The following is a 19,665-nucleotide window of genomic DNA, read 5'->3' as shown; positions in this document are numbered from 1 at the left end:
TGGGACCAAGCCCCGCCGAGCCCCAAGTACCCTTCTTCCTGGGGCGGGGGCGGCCGGGGGGCTGCAGTCCTCAGGCCAAGCAGGGCTTTGGCGGGAGTGCTGCTCGGGGACGGACAGGCTATGGGGCGGCAGCAGGTGGTTTAGAAGGTAAGGAGCGGGGCCTGGACCATCCCACACAGCAGAGATGAAAGCACGAGGAGGGTCATTTCTGGAGTAAAAACTACCACGGGGAAGTCATGACAGAGCGCTGAAGGAGAAATTACAGCAGAGACACAGCGTGACCACCAACTCTTTCCCCGGAATGAGCGCAAGGCCCGCCGTATGCCAGCGTGATTACAGTTTTTAAAAATAAGAAATACAGAAGCATCGCCTGTGAATACTGTTCCAAAGGGACCATCCTATTGCAGTCAAAATAATCCGTCACAGAAACGTTATGCTCTCATCTCAAATTAGATACTGACAGTAAAATTAATTGTATAATTATAAAAAATTCTCCCCGTAAAGAAAAACTGTTCTCTTAAGAATATGCTGGGAAACTCTGAGCTAACTGCTCAGTCTGTTGTGTCTGCCTTTCTGTCCTAAATCTCTGAATCCTGAAAACATAGTATTTCATGTTTTTTTGTTTTTGACAGGTCAGGTTTAAAATTCCAGTCTAGTATCTGGGCCAACATCCAAAATGCAATGTGACTGTTTCATATCCAATTTTAGGTCTTTCTAGTTGGGGAAAAAAATAATCTGTTTTCTCAGATGATGTTGGATTCTTTTTTTTTTTTCAATTTTTTAAAAAGTATAGATTTGGTGCATCTTGTTTCCCTCCAAAAAAGAAGTGTTTATAAAAGTTTTATACAAATAATTTTGTTCTAATCAATTTCACTTTTAAAAGCACTAACTTTATGATATATGGTCAATAATGTAGTAAGGCAGGGAGTGTTTTCAGAATGTGTCTGCTTGGGGGATGGTGACGGAGAGTAAATTTGGATACATCTACCAAAGACAAGGTGGGGCTGCGTATCGATTTTGAGGTCACTCACTGCAGTTTCCGTAGTCGAGCTCCAATTCCCGGCTCACAGAATGAAGAGCCAAGTTCCGAGGCATTTACTCGGTGCGGACACGCTTTCCCCCAGAGTTTCTGGTTTCTCAGTTCTGAAATGAATACGTGGACGAGATTATTTTCGGAGCAGTTCCTGGTTCTCTCTGCTGCTGTGATCCCCTTTATCGATGTTACCACATCGGGAGGTGACTTCTGTTCCCCTGGCTCTTTTTCCTCTAAAAGATACTAGAGGATCTTCTGGGGGTGGGGGGCCCTGATACAATTACCTGGTCTAAACGGTAACGCCAGCTTCTTTAGTGCAGGCGATCCGGGGCCACAGGAGTAGGGCAGCATTGCTCCAAGGCGAAGACGGCCTGGAAGGGTGCCCGCCCGTGAACAAGGCTGGTGGGGAGACGCCCACCTGGGGCAGCCTGATGCCGAGGGGCGGGAGCCAGACCGTCCTGCCGGACTCACTGCTTTCGAGCAAAGTCCGAGCAGGGGAAGGGGCCTCGGGCATGGGCGTCGCAGCGTCTGGGCGACGTGAGACCCATGGGGGAGGCAGGGTTCACGCTGAAGGGGCAGGCGTGGGGCACAGGACCAAGGACAGAGGGGGAACAGGAGGGCAGTGGGGGGCTCTGCCCGCTTGTCCCTAAGCAGGCGTCTGGGGCAGCCCCGGACTCCTTAGCCCCTGTTTCCTGTGAACTTTGGACCCTGCGTCCCCGTCAGTCCCTGAATCAGGCCTGACGACTCAGAGCAGGCCTGCCACATCCTCTCGGTGTCCGCAGGGCACCGGGAGCTCGGGGGCGGCCCCGAGCAGGCATCGTCAGCAGCTGTCGCAGCCCGATGGGAAGACCTAGGGCTCCAGGAGGCGTCCCCGCCGCACCCCAGGCCCCGCCGGCTCGTCTGCTCTTCGTCCTGAGACTGACCGACACGAGGACGCAGAGGTTCGGCCCTTTGGACGTCGGGCCTCGGGAAGGACAGTCAATGGTCGAAAACTCTGAGCTGCGCTGGATTTCTTCAGAAGCGCAGAATTGACTCTCCCGGGGGAAGGTGAAAAGCAGGCGTGTCCGTGGGGTCCCCGCACTTCTCCGAGGGGCTGGAACCCCACTTGGCGGCACCGGGGGTTGCAGTTCATTCCATGAAGACAGTCAGGGCCTGCAGCCCCCCGCACGATTCCCGGGAAGCGCGGTGTGCGGGGTCGCTGACCGAACTTCTCCCGACTCCGCTAAGATGACTCGAGACATGGAAACGGAACGGCCGCAGGGGAAACGGACTCGCGGCTCGCGGAAGCTGGACCTGCCGTGTTCAGGGAGCTGGTGCAGGCGCGGGGCTCGGGCTGCCGTCCACACCCGCGGGCGGCCGGCGTGCTGGGGCCGGAAGGGCAGCAGCCTCTCCACGGGGCCGGTGACTGTGTCATGAGGCAGCAGACGGCGGTTTGCCCTTCCCTCCACGTCACCTGTCACCCTCTCCTCTTTAGAAGCCAAAATGCCCAGAAAATCAAAGGGGGGAGAGGGCAGGTGGGGCTGTTACTGGGCCCCGGAGCTGGCCTGGCAGGGGGCGGCAGGGCGCGCGGGGTGCCGTGCAGGACTGTCCCCTCCCTGGGTGTCCTGCCCGCTGCTCAGACCCCGGCAGCACCCTCAGTGGTCTCACCCTGTGACCACGTAAGGCCATGAAGTTCACATAACTCTCACGAAGTTAAAGTATTGGGGTAATTGGGACTTTTCACAGAAATCCTTCCTTCTTAGGACTTACTAGATGCTTAGAGATTTCGGATTCCCTCTAAGTCCTGAAGTCCTTGCAGGGATAGCTGTCATCTTGGACAGTGTTTTACAGTTCTGGTCACTTCCAACTGAGGCACCCTCACAGGGCTCTGTATCTCTGTTTGCAATACTGAAATACTGTTCTTTGCCATTATTATTGTGCCATAGTATAGTCTGAAATTATATATGAAATAGGCCCGTCCTCCAGCAAAATCTATAAAGGTAGAAAATACAGACTGCAACCCACAAGCATGTGTGTCTGCTGGGTAGACACCTTGTTTTAATTGAACGTGAAGTGGTAAATATTTAGCTGCTTGCTAGTTTTTGAGTCTTTCCCTTAGGTTTAATAATTGCCTTTATTGATCAAAACTTTTAGAAAGGAATAGAAGTCACATTACTGGGCTTATCTAAAAACAACATCTGGGCATTACAGCATGCCATGAAGAAGGACCTTCTGAGAGCCATGCAGAATAAAACCCGGGTTTGGAATTTCCTGTCTGCTGCCTGTGTCACTGAAGGCTTCATGTCACATTCTCAGCATCTCCTGTGAGCAGTCAATTCATAATGTTTGCACTCTGCTAGGTCAGAATATCCAAAATCCAGACCTTCAGTAATATCACCAAATAACTGCTGTCCATTCTAGTGACTTACTAGTTAATTTCATGGAAATAAGCATTATTATTATTATTATTATTATTATTATTATTATTATTATTATTATTATTATTACTACATGGCTGTGGAACGTAACCTATGAGCCCAACCTGCAAATTATCAAACTGGATACAGAGAGCACACGAACAAACACAAATTATATAATACTCCCTTCTCATGTGAAACCATTCTTGATAATCATTTTAGCCATCATATTTTATTCTAATTATTTTTAAAACTTGCAGTTGATACAGGCACACTGCATTTTATTTTGCTTTGCAGATCCTGGGTTGTTTACAAGTTGAAGGTTTGTGGCAACCCCACCCAAGCAAGCCTATCGGTGACATTTTTGCAGCAGCATTTTCTCACTTCATGTCTTTGTGTCACATTTTGGTAATTCTCTCAATATTGTAGACTTTTTCATTTTTATTATGTTTGTTAGGGTCATCTGCGATCAGTGATCCTTGAGGTTACTGCTGTAATTGTGGGGGGCAGGGTCACAAACCTCAGCCATATGACAGTGGACTTAATCGATAGATGTTGTGTGTGGGCTGACTGCTCCACCAACCGGCCATCTCCCCATCGCTCCCTCTCCTCCGGCCTCCCTATTCCCTGAGACCCAATATTGAAACTAGGCCAATTAATAACCCTACAATGGCCCCTAAGTGTTCAAGTGGAAGGAAGAGTCGCATGTCTCTCACTTTAAATGGCTGAGCTTAGTGAGGAAGGCATGTCAGAAGAAGCCGAGATAGGCTGAAAGCTTGGCTTCTTGCGCCAAAGAGTTAAGCAAGCTGTGAATGCAAAGGAAAGTTCTTGAAGGAAATTACAAGTGCTACTCTAGTGGACACACAAATGATAAGGAAGTGAAACAGCCTGATTGCTGATACGGAGAAGATGTGAGTGGTCTGGATAGAAGATCAAACCAGCCACAACATTCCCTTAAGCCAAAGCTCAATCCAGAGTAAGGCCCTAACTCTCTTCAATTCTGTGAAGGCTGAGGCAGGTGAGGAAACTGCCGAAGAAAAGTTTGAAGCTAGCAGAGGTTGGTTCATGAGGCTTAAGGAAAGATGCCATGTCTCCATAACATCAAAGTGCAAGGCGAAGCAGCAAGTGCTGATGTAGAAGCCGCAGTAAGTGAACCAGAAAATCTAGCTAAGATAATTAATGAAGGTGGCTACACTAAACAACAGGTATTCAATGTAGAGAAACAGCCTTCTGTGAGAAGAAGATGCCATCTAGGACTTTCATAGCTAGAGAGGAGAAGTCAATGCCTGGCTTCAAAGCTTCAAAGGACAGGCTGCCTCTCTTGTCAGGGGCTAAAACAGCTGGTGACTTTCAGTTGAAGCCAGTGCTCATTTACCATTCTGAAAATCCTAGGGCCCTTGAGAATTATGCTAAATCTACTCTGCCTGTGCTCTATAAATGGAACAAAGTCTGAATGATAGCACATTTGTTTACAACATGGTTTACTGAATGTTTTAAGTCCACTGGTGAGACTTACTGCTCAGAAAAAAAGATTGCTTTCAACATATTACTGCTCACTGACAATGTACCTGGTCACCCAAGAGCTCTGATGGAGATGAACAGCAGGATTCATGTTGTTTTCAGGCCTGCTAACACCCATCCATTCTGCCCATGGATCAAGGAGTAATTTCAACTTTCAAGAAGTTGAGAGAAGTATTATTATTATTTTATTATTTAAGAAGTACATTTCATAAAGCTATAGCTTCCATAGACAGTGATTCCTCTGATGGGTAACGTCAATTGAAAACGATCTGGAAAGATTCACCATTCTAGATGCCATTAAGAACATCTGTGATTCCTGGGAAGAGGTCAAAATATCAACATTAACAGGAATTTGGAAGAAGTTTCTTCCAAGCCTGTTTATAAAATTCTCCTGTTTTGGGGAGAATCAGTGAGCACCCAAAGGATAAGACGAAGATGCACCAAGAAAAACCAACCCAGTATATCTCCTGCAAAATAAATATCCTGTTACACTGAAAAAATAAGGCATTTGTTCTCAGGTGCTGGGCAGCTGGCAGTTCCACACAGTGACCCTTGAAAAGAGAGAACATCACAAGTTAAGTACCACCTGGGGACAGTGGAACTCAAACATAGTGCATGGTCCTACTGCACTGAGAAGCAAAAATAAGGATGTAGGGCTTCTGAATCAGCTAGAATCTGGGCAACAAGGCACCAAAGAGTCATAACCCGAAGGAGGTGGCAGAGGGGGAGTCAGAAGATTTGGGGTGTTGGGCCCCTCGCTGGCTGAATGTAGGATACCCATGCACAGGGAAATACTATGAGTGCCCACCCAGGAAAGGCTGCTGAGGGGTAGGAGCAAACGAAGATGCTAGAGGTCAAGCAGTGGTGATGAAATTGCATTTCCCCTTTGCCTGGAATGGGGAAGATTTAACCCCCCCCCGGACATGGTGGCTGAAACCCCAGAAAGGCTACACCTTTGTCACTGAGACCACATTAAACCTGTCTTAACCTAAAAAAAAACAAAAAACAAAAAACAAAAAACCTGTCTTAACAGAGTCCAAAACCAAGCTTTGAAAACATCTGCAGAGACAACAGACTTTGGGGCTGATTCCTCTAAGTTACAGAGTTTAGTAAACAGCTTAGCTTTTCCAAAAACCCACCTCAACAAAGCTTAAAACTTCCTAATTTTAAGGTGCTTAAATAACTGAACTGCCTGTTGAACAAAAAACAGCTCTTTAGAGGAAGATAATATAATTCATAGTCCCTACCTTAGGTTACAATGTCCAGTATGCAATCAAAAATTACTAGTGATGCAAAGAAACAAGGCAAAGTGATATAAAGCTGAGAAAAACTCAGTCAGAAGAAATAGACCCCACATGATGTTGTGTTTAGCCGACAAAGACCTTAACACAATAGTTATTGATACCTTCAAGGCCTTGAGGAAAATATGGTTTTAATGGTTGAACAGATAGGCACTCTCAGTAAAGAAATTGAGATTTCAAAAATGAAACAAATGATAATTATAGAACTGAAAGTGCAATAACTAGAATTTTAAGAAAAGAAAAAAATCTACTGGATAGGCTTCATATGAATTAAAGATGGCAGAAGGCCTGGTGGTAAATTTGGAGACACACCAACAGAAATCTGCCCATCTGAAGAACAGGAAAAAGACTGAAAAACAAGGGAGCACCAGGGACCTGTGGCATAACTCAAGTGGACCAAGGCTATGTGTACTTGGAGTCCGGAAGGAAAATGGGAACAAAGACAAAGCTGGATGAATACAAAGAAAACTATACGTCAGCAGATCCCAGTCAAACTGTTGAAAGTCAAAGAAGAGAAAATCTAGGTAGAAGCCAGATTTTTAAAAAAGACCTATTATTTACATAGGAACAGAGAAATGAATGAATATCTATTTAGAATTCTATATCCAGGGAAAAATATTCTTCAAAAGTGAGGGGATACAAACATTTTAAAAGAAATTTAAGCTGAGAGAAAATATCACCAGCAGACCTGCACTACCCAAGATACTAAAAGATGCTCTTCAGGCTGAAAGGACAAGACACCAGGTGGAGACTTACACGTACAGGAAGAAGTAAAGAGCAGCATAAACAGTAAATAAGTGGGTGTGTGTATAAAATATCTATTTTCCTTATCATAATTTCCTTTAAATATAAATACTTCAGAGGACAAAATGATAAGATGGTAAAATGGAGTTGATAATGTATGTTGAAGTAAAAGATGTAGCAAGAATAGCACAAAGGATGGGGTCAGGTAAATTGAATTATTCTGCTGTAAAGTTCTTATATTTGTGACATGAGGTGTAGGAACAGTGATATGTCAGATGGGAAGTTTGCAGTGACACAATATAATAAATAAGCACTGATAAATTAAGAATATGTATTATGATTTCTACAACTAATGAGAAGATAAAAGAGAATAATGAAAAAAAATTGATCAACCCCTTAAAAAGAGTATGTTCAACAGAGCAGAAAAATCAAGAGGAACAAATAACAAATAGGAATTAAATAATAATTAAACCTAGTGACATAAGAATTACAATAAATGTAAGTGGACTAAATGTTCCAATTAAAAGGTACAAGTTGTCAGACTGGATTTGATAAAAAGAAAGGCCCAACTCTATGCTTTCTACTGAAATTATAATTTAAACGTAAAGATGCAAATAGGTGGTGATTAAAAGAGTGGAGAACATATATTTTATAAATAGAAACCAAATAATTGTGGCTGTATTAATATCTGACAAAGTAGTCTTTAAGGCAATGAGTGTACAAGAAACAAAGAGGAATGTTGCATTATGATTAAAAGACCAATTCATCAGGAAAATGTAATAATCCTGGATGTAGTTTGCACTTAGTAACAGAACTTCCAAATATAAGAACCAAACCTGGCAGAAATGACAGAAACAGACAAACTCACAGTCATAGTTGGAGATTTTAATACTCTTTGCTCAGAAGTTGATAGGACAAGTAGACAAAACATCAGTAAGGAGATAGAGGATGTAACCAACCTTATGAGTCAACTAACTGACTCACAGCATACTGTGTCCAAAGTCTGTAGAATCAACGTTCCTTTCAAGTGAACATGGAACATTCATCAAGATGGATCACATGCAAGGCTATGAAAGACTGTTCAGGGCAACAAAGACTTATAGAAAACTCAAGTATTCTGTAATTGGTGAATCCTATCAAAGAAATAATATGTCAATTTCACAGACACTTTCAGAAAATAGAAGATTTGATGCATCCCAGCTAACTCTATGAGGCCAGAATAATTTTACGAGAATCTTTCAAAGGTGTTACATGTAAAGAATATTACAGACCAATGACCCTCATAAATGTAGATGCAAAAATCTTCAAATATATGAACAAATCAAAGGAAGAATAATGTGTCATGTGCAAATGAGGTTTATCCGAGGAATGCAAGCTTGGCACCCAAATTTAACTGACAACACAGCACTTTTATTTATATTGTTCTTAAACTGGAAATGTTTCAGATCTCCTTCAACAGGTGAATGGATAAAGACATGCTGGCACATGCAGACAGTAGACTACTACTCAGTGATGCAAATGAATAATCTGCTGAAATACGCAGTAACGAGGATCCTCTCACAGACCTCCTGCCGAGAGAAGGAAGCCCCACACACAAGTATGTCCTGTATGATTCTAGGCATAGAAGTCCTAGAAGACTCAAAGTAATCTACAGTGACAGAAGTCAGATCAGTGGCTGCCTTGTGCAGGAGGGGAGATGCCTATACACAGGCACAGGGAACTTTTCTTGGTGGCTGGGGTGGAATTATTCTGTATTATAATTTAGGGCTTGGTTGCGTGAGGTGGATACATTTGTCAAAACTCATCAAACTGTGCACCTAAATCAGTACGTGTCATTGTATGTAATTGACGCCTCAGTATAGTTCAGTTAAAAATAGAAGAATAAAGTGGAAAGTCCTCAACCATTCAAAGTAGAAATAAGGTGGCAGTACCTAAAAAGTTGGCTTCAAATCTCCTAGTTAAACATCAAGTATTGAACATTGAACATTTTTCATGAAAAAGATGACTTAAAGACATATCCCAGCACCCAAGAAATGAGACAGGTGAGGAGTGGAGGGTGCACAGGTAGGGCATTCGAGAACAAGGAGGTCTGCCCTCACTAGTTTGCCGCTCGTATCCGTGACCTCAGGGAAAGCACGATCGTGGCTGCAATGCAGTGCCCTTGGCGGACACGCACTCCTTCAGAATCCTCTGTGGTGCGTAGCCCTCTGCAGGCAGTGAGTTCCACGGGGAGCGTCCCGTCACGCTAGGGATCCCAAAAAACAGGTGGGATGCTGACCCACGAGGTAGAACCTCCACTGAGCCATCTCAACTCAGAATCTCCAGCTCAAAGAAACTAAGGTGGCCTAGAGTAAACGGCTCTGTGAGTTGATGGGTCACATATAAATGTTTTAGAACCAGGACGGCCTTCTTTTCCTCACTCCTCTGACACCTTTGACTGCATCATACATCAAATGGAAGGAAACACGTCTTGTCCCTCCTCCTCTAAAATCGATGTCTTGGGTGGTGGGTAGCAGTAGATGGTGTCGTAAGACCAGAGTTCCCTGGGCTGTGCCGCACGATCAGGAGAGCTGACGGGTACAACCCACGGCATTTCGGTTCAGCTGGGGGGAACACGCCTCGTGATTTCTGCAAGCTCTAAAGCTGATGTACCATTTCGGGCTGAAATTAGAATCATGATGTTCTGCTTCCTGCGGGTGATGAGCTCCCCTCAGACGGGGACTTGCACACAGAGGGGAAGCCTGCTCAGCCCTTGAGCGGCCCCAGCCTTGACCACAGGTTCTGGAAGGTCTGTCTGGGCACAACTTTACTGGTGTCCCATCAGGAGCGGGAGCTCCGGGTTCCCGCAGTGCTGGGGCCCCCAGTCTGTTTTCCCCCAGACCCCAGGGCTCGCAGCTACAGAGGGCAGGCAGCTTGTGTCCTGCAGTCCATGGCAGGAGTCCAGGGATGGAGCAAGCTTGGAGGGGACCCCAGCCAGGCTCCTCCTCCTTTCCCAGGCATCCCCTGAACCCACCATGAAGGAGGCCATGTGAGCATCACAGAAAACCCCACTGATCTACGGAGACCTGGTGTCCTCCTTCAGCCTCATGGTTCTCAGGATTATACAAAGTATTTTTCCAGAGGAAACACTGGTCAAATCTGACATGAAACTCTGGGCTTGTCAGTGGCCCCTGAGGTAGAAGCTTTCCAAAGCAGAGGGAACAAAAAGCTTCCTTTAAAAAGTTATAGTCTGTTGCTAAAATGTGCCCAATAGGTTATGAAATGCAACCTGATTTTATAAAGGAAATAATTGTTTTTCTTAGTGGGGAATCGCTTTTTATCCTACATTTTGAAAAGTAAATTTAAAATGATTTTATTTAATAACCATATTCTTGTGCTCATTTAAATATTGCTCATTATATACGGAATCCATTGTGACATTTTAAGCGGTGATTTTGCAGGATTATTCTCATAACTCTGACTATCGATGCCTGTTGTCGCTTACAAGTTTGAATCAGTGAGAGCAGCAAACCTCATTCAGAGAAAATGCACAAAAACATTACTCCTGATGAACTCTGATACCTTAAATGGAGTGTTGTGAATGCAAATAACAGTGATAAAACTCAGTGAAAACTGATAACTGAACACATGCCACAATGTATAATAAATTATAGCAAATTCTTACACAGGCAGCAGCAGTACATGTAGGCAAACGGGTATCTCAATAAAGCCAGTATGCAATCCATAGTAAAGTAATAAATCTGTAGGCCTTCCGATGCTGTGTCATGTGTACACCAAAAGCAGATATTCTACCGAACACTAGAACATAATGCAAAAAGACGACAATAAATGAACATTAATAAAATCTAGTTTAATCTTCTGATGTTACAGTACCTTTGCTTTTGAGCTATTGGCTGTGGAGTTAATACATTTAAATAAAGAGTGTTATGAGGACAGCCCAAACCCAGCCTCTGGTTGCTTGGAATCCAGGCATTGGCAGGGCTGCTCCTTCCAACGGCTCCAGAGGAGGGTCCTTCCTGCCCCCTCCCGCTCTTGGTAGCCGCCCCCGCCGGCGTCCTGGTCGTTCGGCCGTGTGGCTTCCGTCTCCCGTCTCCGCCTCTGTCTTTACAAGGCCCTTCTCCCTCCTGTCTGGGTTCCCCTGTATCCCTCTGGTAGGGATAGATGCCACAGCATTTAGGGCACCCAAATAGTCCAGGTACATACCCTTAATTTAATCACGCACGCGGGGACCCTTTGTCCAAATAAGGTGCCAGGTCCCGGGATTAGGCCCCGATATGCTTTATCTGGGGGTGGCCGCTGTTCAACCTGAGACGGTCAGACACTAGACTTGCTGGAACTTTGGCCTGGAAGAAATCCTCACCGTAAGAGCGGTTTCGGGTCTTGCTGGAGTCCGAGACTGGAGGTGGGTCCGCAGCGTTCCAGCACCGCGCGTCCCACGCAACCTTAGCCGTCCCAGTAAGAGCCCGTTTCTAGCGCTCACCATCGCCGCCCTGCAGGCCCTGCCTTGCTCAGCGAGACCCTCCCCCATTCCCGACGACCCCGTCAGGACAGCACAGAGGTGGCCTCCCTGAGCTGGGGGCCTTTCCAGCGCTCCCAGGCACATCCAGCTTTGCCGTCCTAGTTAGCGCGTCTGTTTGCCTGCGCCCCGGGGATTCGCACCTTGCTCTGGCCGCCCGTCCTGAGCTAGAAGGTGCTGGGAGAACCTGCCCCTGTGGCCGGAATCCACGGCTGCCGCGAGGATGCTTCCGGGGGTGGGAGCCCTGCGTCCCGTGAGGTGCGGCCGCGCGGCCCGGCGCTGTCTTCTCCGCGGGGGGCGAGACGGGCCGCGTCCGACCCTGTGACTATCGGCACGTGCGGTGTCCCGTCTGGCCACGTGGCTGTTCGCGTGGCTTCATTCAGGCATTAGAGCGTCTTCCTCTTCCCTGCAGGCCCCGCCGAGGAGGGACCGGGCCCCCCCTCCCTGCTGGCTCCCGCTCTGCTCACCTTGGACAGACGGCGGGGACTTGGCCATTGGTGAACAGGCAGGGTCTTGTGACCTAGGCACCCGTTAGCATGTCGTCAATATTGTTATGTACTAAACTCGCTCTGATTTGACCTTGCAGGTGGAGGTGGTCGTTCACAGCCTTCCTGGACTCAGAGCCTTGGTCGTGTCCCTCAGGTTCCTTCCAGTTTTAGGCTCTCTCCCCGTCCCCTTCCCTGGGACTTTTCTGTCTTTGGTGCAGTATGTTGTTTAAAAAACAGAGGAAGAAAATCATTTACGTCGAAATAGAAGAGCACTTATTTCTTTCCAGAGCTTTGAGAAAATGATCACATATGCTTTTGCAGCAGTTGAAATGTGTTTCATTTGGGTTTGGGGGATGTGATGTTTGGGCCTGTCGGGGCCTCCCCCTGTATTTGGTGCCTTCACCTGATTCTGTGACCATTGATTCTCGTCTGTTTTGCACAGGCTCCGTCCTCGCCTTCTTCGCCCGTCGCTCATGAACCAAAATATGAGAAGCGCTGGCTGGACGCCGTGTCACTCCCTCTGTCCATGGCTCGGGTCTCACGGTGCAGAGCTGGAGCAGAAAAAGTAAGGTGTGTGACCGTCGTCTGGAGTGGGAAACGCCAATAAACCCCGAAGTGCAGGTCCTTGTCTCCAGGTGGATTTAGCATTTGCAAAAGTAATCATAATCATAATAAAAGTCAAGCATCATAAGAAAACACTAATCAGAGCAGGAGCTGATTTGTCGTCAGGAGTGGTTCTGTCTAGTGACTGTCTGTTCATTCTTCTGAGACATAGTCATTAGAAGAAGAAATCGTATTTTCAGTTTTAACTGTTAACAGAATTAGACTGGAAATAAGACTGTACTCTTATCCATGTTGCATACAATTACGTAAAAGTCATTTAAACCCCATGGGCCTCATTTTCTTCATTAATAAAATGAGAAGGTTAGATTAGCACCAGTGTTCAGTAAATGCTCGCTAGTTTTCAAGCCTGGTTAATGAAGTAATTTCAGACTTTCATCTGTAAAGGTTGTGTGTCCATCACTGTTTTGTGGAATAAGGTTGCATTTTTCCCTCTAAGTTAATACAGCGTGTCATCTGTGGCCAGCTGTGCTGTCAGGTCACTGTGGAAAGGCTGAGCAGTAAGTAGGTGGTGAGTTTCCTTTCATTCTTAAGAAGGTGGGGAGAGAACTGTGTGAACAAAGGAAGAGTGCTCGTTGTCTGGAAATTGAGTACTTTCTCGATGAGACACGTGTGCCCACGGAGGCCGTGAACACAAAGTGTCTGAAGAAGGCGCCCCTGGGTGGTCACACGCCCCCCCCCCACTTTGCCCTGGGAAGTGCTGTCAAATCCTAACAGCAAACCAAAGGTTTCCATGTCGTTTTATGGAAACAAACATACCTTATTAGCTTTGCTGACTCTTTCAGGATTTTGATATGGGCAGGAAGGTGCAAAAAGTAAAATGAATGACTACAGTTCTGCATTTCAGCGAGTGTGTCTGGTTCACGTCAGTGTTAAAGTGCACGTTCAGCGGGGATGCGGTTCCCTCGCCTGCCCTGTAGCCCTCTGGTCCCACGGTGAAGAGGAGGAAAGGGAGAGGAGGCCTGAGCGCTCGGCCTCAGACAGCCCGAGCTAGCCCTGCAGCTCTGCCCTCTCCCGAGGGACCCTCGCTCTGGGGCGTGCGAGGAGCGGGTTCAGACAGCGCCAACTCGAAGTCACACGCTTCTCAGAATCTAAACGCCAGAGCCCTGAACTGTCGCCTGGGGAGGACTCTTAGGCGACCCTCTGAGCGGATAAAGGGCAAGCGGGACGAGCACGTCAGCGGCCGGTGTCCTGGCTTCCTGTCGCCGTCCAGCTGCGGGACCCACATTTGTCACCAGCTGCTCTGTTTTCCTGTTTTTGAAAGTACAGTCATTCGGCCGATGATGGTTGAGGTTCCTTAGTTTTCCGAAAATGTTTCAAAAGATCCTCTAAAGAGTAGACACGTATTTAAACCTAACACTTGAGATACGTATTGAAATGATAAAACTCAGTTGTAGCGAGGACGACGGTTCCCACGTCCCGTCGCCTCCGGGGCTGCAGGCTTGTCCTCTGCCGGGGGCCTCTCGCGCCTGTTCACTGTCAGGTGGACGTTAGTGTCAGCGGTTCCTGGGCACAGTGGGAACTAAGCTTTTACATCAATTATACATCACTAGCAATGAAGGTCGAATCATTGACTGCCCAGGACAGGAAAAGATGGTTCCATAAGAATTTGGGAGAGAGCATCTTGACATGAAACGAAAACAGGCGTAGAAACAGCACAATGCCCAGTGGGGGTAACAGCTGACTCCTTACAAAGTAGGGCTTCTCCTCAAGTGCTGACATAGGAAAATAGACCATGTCTGCAGACACTGGGAAGTAGCCACGAGACATCACAGATTCCTCAGCAGAATCTCGTGCTTTTGGCTATTAGGTAGTTATTAGCACCTTTCTCTGACACTGTGAGCAGGGAAGCATGCTTCCTGGGGTGACTGCTGGTTGGGAAGAGGGTGAGAGTTTTCTGAGCAGGACCCTATCCGTTTTCTGTTGCTACGTAACCGGTTAGTGCAAATTTAGCTTCAAAAGCGCGAGTGTATCACCTCACCGTCTCCACGGGTCAGCTGGTGTGCGTGTGCCGGGGTCTCCAAGCCGATGTGGGGTATGACCGGGCTGCGCTCTCGCCTGAAGCCGGGCCCCTCCCCAGGGTTCTCGCTGGCTGTTGGCAGAATTCAGGCCCTCGGGTCTGTAAGGCTGGGTTCCCCATCTCCGTGCTGGCTGTCACCCAAGTTCCAGGTCGCATGTCCCCTCACCTATAAGGCAGCAACAGATGACCTTTTGTGCCTGGAATCTGACTTCCTGTCTCTGACCTTCAGACCCAGATGTGAAGGGCGTGAGACCGCGTCGGGCCACCTGGATAATGTTCCTGATTTAAAGCCAGGCGATTTCAGATCTTAATTACTTTTGCAGAATCCCGCCTGGCAACACCTAGCTTGGTGTCTGACAGAGTAACTGGGTGCAGCTGCCTGTGCCCCCGAGGCTGTGATCTGAGCCTAAGTGCAGGGCGTGCTCAGACCCATCTTAGGAATCTGCCCTTCGAAGACGCACTGAGCCTTGGTCTGCGGTTGGCTGTGCTTTCACGTCCCCATGACGAGTCCGGTTAGGGTCCCAGACCCGGGCTGAGCAAGGTGCCCGCCTTCGTGTGTGTATTTTAGGAAGCTGCGGGGAGGGACCCTCCTTAAGAACAAGAGAAACGTGTGCTTGCCAGACGGTCAGTCCAGCCACGAGGGAGCTTTTACGAGGCAGCCTCAGACCAGACGATCTGAAGCCTGGGGCTCTGGACTTGGGCGAGAGGAGGGGAGGCAGATGGTGTGGAAGAAAGAACAGGGTTTGGAGGGAACCATCTCTAATCCCGCATTGCCTCTGGGCCTCTTGGGGCCGCGTGACCTGCACTCGGGGAGCCCCTTCCTGATAGCCAAGCGGGCAGGAGATGATGTGAATTCTCCACTGCTTCCTCAGATGGTTTATGGAGAAAGCGTAAAATACCACTAGGTTTAAGGGAGCTTTTAAACCCCTTTAGAAGTGTGCTGACAGGTGTGGGGCTACAGTCCTTGTTAACTGTTTGTGGGCTGAGGAACATGCCTGAACAGGAGGAAGGAAACTCAGATCTGAGGGATCACTGCCGAGTCAGCAAGCTCACCGCACTGGTGAATTCTTCACACGAGGCGCTGCTTTTTGTGGTTCTGCTCAGATGAGCCCTTCCCAGGGCTCTTGCTTTATGTTGGCCTGACAAAGTGTAAGGAGTCACTTATCTCGTTCCTTTTTCTAAAGGGACGGAAGGAAACTAAAGCTTTAATTCTATTTGTCCCACATCTTTCGTATTTGTGAAAATAACAGTGACATGACGTCTTTTCACTGACAGTAATACCCCGTTTTGGTTTGTAGGAGGTCCCCTTATTTCAGAGTAAAGAGCATGGAAGGGACCAGATGGGCTTTACAGCAGCCATGCTGGAGACATATTGCAGATAAGCACATTTTCAGAAGTGATGCTACAAGTCAAAATTATCCTGCTAAATACTCTGATCTGTTTTGCAAAGGATGGTTTCATGTTTAGGTACTTGTGCCAAAACCCCTCTCCTGTAGTTGGGAAATCCTCAAAGTGCAGCTGTCTTGATGCTGGGGGTCGAGCAGAGCAGGGGAGACAGAATCCCAGGGCCGTGGGCGTCTCCACAAGAGGAGGGGCTTCTGTAGGGTGGGGTTCGTGCTGGGGTGGCCATAACAGGGTCAGGAGCTCCGGGTCTGCTCTGCAGTGGGGGCTCGGAGAGTGGGCCCCTGGGGTCATCGTTGAGTTTGACTTTATCCAGGAGGATGCAGGTTGGGGTGTCTGGGAGCAGGGCCAGGCCTGGGGGAGCACCATCGTCAGGGTGGGAAGCGGGAGGGTCTTGGTGGCCGGACATCCTTTGTGTTTCCGTCTGCTCGGGCAGGATTTCGAGCCCTTTTCTGTCTTGTTCCTGGAGTTCAGGGAGAGCCCTCGCCTGCTGTGGGGGGGCTCGGAACTGTTTATGTTCAGCAGAAGAATCCCACAGCCGGTCTGCGAGCTGTCGGGTGTCAGGCAGGAACGCAGCAGGACCCTGTGGTCCTTCCCCACCCCCCGTGTCCTCCGCCTGCCTTTTGTCTGTAGAAAAACTTTAGTCAAAGAATAAGTTTAATCAGATAAGTGAGAAAATGCAGAAGTAAAGGAAAACAAACAGGACAAAATAATAAGAGTCTAGTCAGTAAGCAGAGTCAGGGACCTTTAGTTCCTCCTCAGGGGCTATAGATCATATTCTGAGCCGTATCCTGGGAGCCGTCTTGTAGACACTGAAAACCCTGCCAATGTCTGGTGGAAGAAGTGAACTACACGATGACCAGGCTGTAGCCGTGACATAAGCTGCCACAATTCGCAGACTTGGCCTCAAGGAAATGGGAACAAACCGACCCTGGAACCGAAGACTAACTGTACTTAAGACAATCAAGATGATGCTGGTCATGGCACAGCAGCACCAGTTTGAAGATGACCGTCAGAGCGGACCGTGCTGTTTCTGCAGGTAGCCCCCTCCCTCCGTCTATGAAAGCTCTTGCCCCCTGACTGTCAGTGGGGAATGGGGGGAAGTCGGCCCTTGGACAGGAGTCCACCCTGCCCCCAGGTTGCCAGCATCCAAACTAAAGCAAACTTTCCTTTCCACTTTCCTGGCCTCCTTATTGGCTTTTGAGCAGCCAGCAGCCGGACCCCACTTTCAGTAACAAGGCTGCTGTCTTTCTCAACTCACTGCGTCTTCAATTTTTTCTGAAATTTCCATCGTGGGGAGAGAAGGTTAGGGCGTGTGTGCTTATTGAGAGGGAATGATGTCCCTCTAGGAATGTTCCCCAAACGTCCGGCTCTGGCCGCGCCCTGCACACGGGGTGTGGACGGCCTGGGGGCACGAGGTGGGCCAGCTTCTCCGGGGCAGGATCCGCCTGGTCGGCCGTGTCTGCAGAGTCGCGGGGAGGCCCGGCCTTGTGACAGGGTCGTGACGGGACCGTGGCTGGGGTGTCAGCCGGGCCGCGGCCGCTGCGGAGGGCAGCCTGGGGAGGAGAGCCTGCGGGGTGGCCGTCCCGCTGTGGGTGTGGACAGAGGACGCCGGCGGAGAGAAGTGAGTCTTTCACTTCACCGTGCGTTCTTGGTCCTTGATCACCGGCTTTAACCCTGGAGGCCAGCCTGCCTTCTCTGTGATCGTCTCCAAACCACGGGCCGCGTGCGTCGCCCCCGTGCAGACATGCTGCCCTGGGACGGTGGCTTCTCACCACGGCCGGGAGGCACGGCAGGTCTGGACGGTCCCCGGCGGGAGCGGTGACCGTCTAGGTCGCTGGCCGGCCCTCTGGGGCCGGGGGCTGCCGGGGGGGCCGCTGCTGACACGTGGAAGCCTCAGGGCCCCTCCCTCTGCGGCTCGTGGGAAGCGCTGCCCACTTGACCCCCGAGGACCGTTCTGTGACCTTCCCAGGCCTGTGCTGCTCGGGACTCGAGCTGGGTGACCGGCACGGCCGGGTCCCCTCCTGGTGCTGCCGGCGCAGAGCGGCTCTGAGTCGCCGTCTCTGGTGCAGATGGCAGGGCTCCTGCTCCTCTTCGCTGGGTCTCACGCTTGTTCCCCGGCCACCCGTTCCACACATGCGGTCTCGACACCTATCCTGGGAGATGCTCCTTGTCTCCGCCGGATTCGCTGCCTCAGAAAACGTTGTTTCTCTCTCTCTCTTTCCCGGTGCATCAAATGGCAGTTTCTCAATGTAGCACCTCTTATCTTACCTCCGAGGATTATTCATCGTGACCGTGAGGGGGTTAGAGCCCCAGCGACTGAGAGATGCCGCAGTCTCAGCTCTCGGATGTTCGGGTCTTTTCTTCTTATCCGAGTGGGGTCGGTGTCATCACAAGTCTTCCCCTTGGAACGTTAAATTGATTTTCCTTTCCTTTGTGTATAGAAATTTAATAGGCTCTCAAAGTTTGAAATGACAATAAGTAGGAGGGCGTTTTTAGGTGGGAGAATGGCGTCGCTATAGACGAGGGGCCTCCTGTGGGCGCCCTGCGTTCCTGAGAGCATATCCAGGGTTGGCTGTCGCCTCTCTCAGACCCTCCATCTCCACCAGCTGCTGAGGGATCACACGTCTCTGTCCTCATTTCACCAGCAGCCCTATCATCACAGCAAAGCAAATGAGCTGAAGTGACAGAGTTTCCTGCTGCTGAGAGGAGAGGGCCTCAGTGACATCGTTCTACCGGATCAAACTACCCCGGGCACAGGGAGCGGGCAGGCTGCTGTCTCTAGGAACATGTCCCGTTGCTCATTAGATACTGACCCCAGGCTTGGGGGTGTGCAGGGAACCCTGCTTTTTATGAATTCGACCAACTTTCTAATTACTTTTGAGGTCAAACTCTCAAAAACTGACCTAGTTCCGTTTGCATTTCCATTCCTGCCTCTCCCTGGCAGGTGGTCCTGGGCATGCCATGTGACTTTTGACCCTTGACCCTTAACCCCATGTCTTGCCCTGTCTGTCAGTCTGCTTCCCTCCTCTTCTGACAGCCAGCAGCCCCCTTCTCCTCGTGGCCCCCGCTCTGTTCTTACCCCGAGACCACGGCTCCTTCCCCAGACTCAGGACCGGCGCTCCCCAGGGCTTCCTGGTGGAGCAGGTACCAGTGGGATTGTCAAGGATGCAGGATGCTTTCAGCTTCCTCCTCATCTTATACCCAGTCATGTCTAAGGGGGTAAAATACCGTTCTGGCTGAGTGATGTCCTGGCACGGAGATTTGTTCCTTCACTGCACTCAGCCCGGCCGCCAGACTGGTGTTGGGTGTTCGGGTTAGTTTGTGTTTCCAGTGTCTCCTTGAGATGCAGTGTTTCTGTCTCAGAAGAAAGATCTAAGTGATGAAAACTCGAAGTGCAGAAAATGGTCATGTTACTAGAGTTGTGGAACCGTTCCAGCAGACTTAATTGTATTAAATATCAAAACAAACATGTGTTTAAAACAAAGCATCAGGTATGGAAGGAATGAACTCTGCATAGTCCTAAAGGCGGGGTCTGTGTGGTTTTACTGCACAGAAGAGGCGCCGGCAGTTTTCACGAGGTGGCCTGATGTCACAGTTCAGACTGCGGTTGTGGAACCAGAC

The 19,665-nt window shown here is 48.9% G+C and overlaps 1 protein-coding gene across 18 annotated transcripts in view; it reads left to right on the top strand.

The window, feature by feature from the left end:
• The window catches only part of SNTG2 (syntrophin gamma 2), a 210,426-nt gene that overhangs the window by 123,861 nt on the left and 66,900 nt on the right, over positions 1 to 19,665 (top strand). For all 18 annotated transcript variants that reach the window (XR_014254127.1, XR_014254128.1, XR_014254129.1 and 15 more), the window contains one exon: positions 12,442 to 12,569. Coding sequence is in view for 13 of the 18 variants with exons in the window: in XM_082427048.1 (XP_082283174.1) it covers positions 12,442 to 12,569 (128 nt within the window). In the remaining 5 variants the exon portion in view is untranslated. The remainder of the gene's footprint in view (positions 1 to 12,441; positions 12,570 to 19,665) is intronic.

This window comes from Balaenoptera physalus (assembly GCF_965194825.1).
Source record: "Balaenoptera physalus genome assembly, chromosome: 15".
NCBI lineage: Eukaryota > Metazoa > Chordata > Mammalia > Artiodactyla > Balaenopteridae > Balaenoptera > Balaenoptera physalus.
This window is presented reverse-complemented; position numbering and strand designations above follow the sequence as displayed.